At 47.7% G+C, this 2,219-nt stretch overlaps 1 protein-coding gene across 1 annotated transcript; it reads left to right on the top strand.

Moving 5' to 3' along the window:
* Nucleotides 1–383: 383 nt before the first annotated feature.
* On the top strand, nt 384–734 carry LOC144168659 (uncharacterized). The gene has a single exon (XM_077697603.1). The coding sequence runs from the start codon at nt 384–386 to the stop codon at nt 732–734; it is 351 nt and encodes a 116-aa protein (XP_077553729.1).
* Nucleotides 735–2,219: the final 1,485 nt, after the last annotated feature.

Below are 2,219 nucleotides of genomic sequence, written 5' to 3'. Positions count from 1 at the left end.
CAATGACATGCGCGCAAGCTAATTTTATTCAGACTTAATATCCGGCTCAGTATTATAGTAATTAAAAGCAAAATGTTTTAAAGCGATGTTTTCTTGGCGGCTTCTCCCCACTTTCTGGGCGCTACTTCAGCTGCTGTATTCTTACACCACAGCAGGTTTCTTACAACAGTGCCAAATGGCGCTCACGTCCGTGTTTCGCGCCTTTCACTACCGTTGGAAGAGCTTTACAGAGAGAATTCCACGCATCTCTTAAGCGCGTTCTACATGGTGCGGGTTTACCTGCGAATTCGCTGCTGCAGCGGCGCTCGCGATTGCCTGCCGAATGGAAAGAGGCCGAGGTACGTTTCATACAGAAGCCGGAAAAGCCACTGACGATAGAGAATATGCGACCGATCTCGTTCACGTCCTGCGTTGGCAAGGTCGTGGAGCGCATGGTTCTCAGAAGACTTCAAGCGTACTTGGAAGAGACGGACGAGATGCCGGCGGCCATGTACGGGTTCCGGCAACACCTAAGCACCCAGGACGACCTCGTCCAGTTGAACGAACTGGTAGTCAAGCGAGCCACGAAGAACGCACCGCGGGGGATTCTGGCACAGTACCTCAAGGGGGCCTTTGACAACGTGTCTCCCGCGAGCGTCCTGGAGAACCAAAGGAACGTAGAACCAAAGGCTCTACGTTCCCGGTTGTCCCCCTGTTCTACACCGCGGCCAGATCGGTGCACATATGCCCAGTGAGCCTCAGCTCAACAGCCATCTCGACTTTCCACAAGACGGCCCCAACATGGCTACATAGCCAGGCCTGTCCAGCCATGCAGGAGTATCCACCCGTCAGAATTGGCCACTGTTTTGAATGACTACCCACGCTGTCAAAGACTTTTTGTTCACCGCTTGTCACAGCCGAACATCTGCCTTGGCACAAGTTATGTCTGAGAAGAGTTTGTAGGACAGAACCTATCCTACCCACCCACCCTGAAGGTAGTTGTATGATTGCAGGCTTTTGAAATCCTCAGCTTCTTACAGGTCACAAGCCTTGCTCCGCACAAGGTAGCAAACTACATTTGCCACCGACACTTCAGGCCACTGCTTCATCTCGACCACCCAAGAATCGACACGTAGAGGGTGGGTGTACGAGATTCCACCTGAAAATGAAAGGTGTAGTACAAAGGTTAACTGGGTCATGGTAGCTAGTGTCAGCATGCGCTACAAAAATGGAAAAGCCAAGTGCTGCACTTGTCATGAATGATCATTACAAGCAAGGTATGCAGTAGTCACTATGCACAGCTCTTGTAGCACCTCGCATGAAAGGTGGCAATAGGCAGTAAATGTGGTGCAACAAAAAGGGTGATCTGTGCTACAGGCTTAGTAACCAGGGTTTTCATTGGGAAGATTAAAATGGGGGTAGTCTGTTAGCTGGTGCGAAATGTTTTCTTTTTGTATTAACAGGATGCGCCTATTCAATGACTGATTTCTCACACACAAAGCTGTGATAAGAACGACAAAACAAGACTCCCTCAAGAGCTACGATTAACTCTATCTTTAAGAATACGAAATTATAATCACTTGAGTTTTTTGTGAACCTTTTTCAAAATAAATAAGGACACATAGTTCAGTCATTACATCGGGTTACCACTAAACGTCCCCTTTTTATACAATCAAAGATTTAAAAAACTACAGCGCTCACTTTTTTCACGTGAACGCATTACAACGCCAAACGGTAACAAAAGATTAGCTTCTCTATCGGTCGATAACAGGACAAACACGCAGATAAAACGTGGAAATGCGGCTTGATAAATGCAAACAATTAATTCAGAAAATGGCTCAACCCGGACGCAACGAGGATAAAAGTTTCTCATTCTTATTCATTGTCGCAGAACCTAAAGTACTACAACTACAAAACAGCGCAGTGATCGCGTAAGGCGTCCACGGCACAAGCGGAGAGTCCACAAAGATCGACTCCGAACGACAGTGCGTGTAGGCTGTACGGAGTTTTGGCCAATCGGGATCACAACCTAGGGATAGTAGTTGAACTGGTTGGTAGTCGTATTCTTGCTTTTCGGCCCATTTGTTTCATACCCCTCAGCAACCGTCATAACAGTCCACTTCGTTACGATAATAATCTAACATCGAAGAGGCTATTTCTGTATTGCGATGTCGACGGCGTGGTAATCACGACATACACGCTGTGATCGCTCCGCATTCGACGTCCGCGCTTCCGTAGAC

This window comes from Haemaphysalis longicornis, unplaced genomic scaffold, assembly GCF_048455015.1.
Source record: "Haemaphysalis longicornis isolate Haplotype H1 unplaced genomic scaffold, Haemaphysalis longicornis Haplotype H1 scaffold_2, whole genome shotgun sequence".
NCBI classification, from domain to species: domain Eukaryota; kingdom Metazoa; phylum Arthropoda; class Arachnida; order Ixodida; family Ixodidae; genus Haemaphysalis; species Haemaphysalis longicornis.
Note: the sequence above shows the minus strand (reverse complement) of the source record. Positions and strands in the feature narration are given on the sequence as shown.

Excerpts from the sequence above, each read along its gene's own strand:
- LOC144168659 (XM_077697603.1), top strand. The coding sequence starts at position 384 with ATGCGACCGATCTCGTTCACGTCCTGCGTTGGCAAGGTCGTGGAGCGC.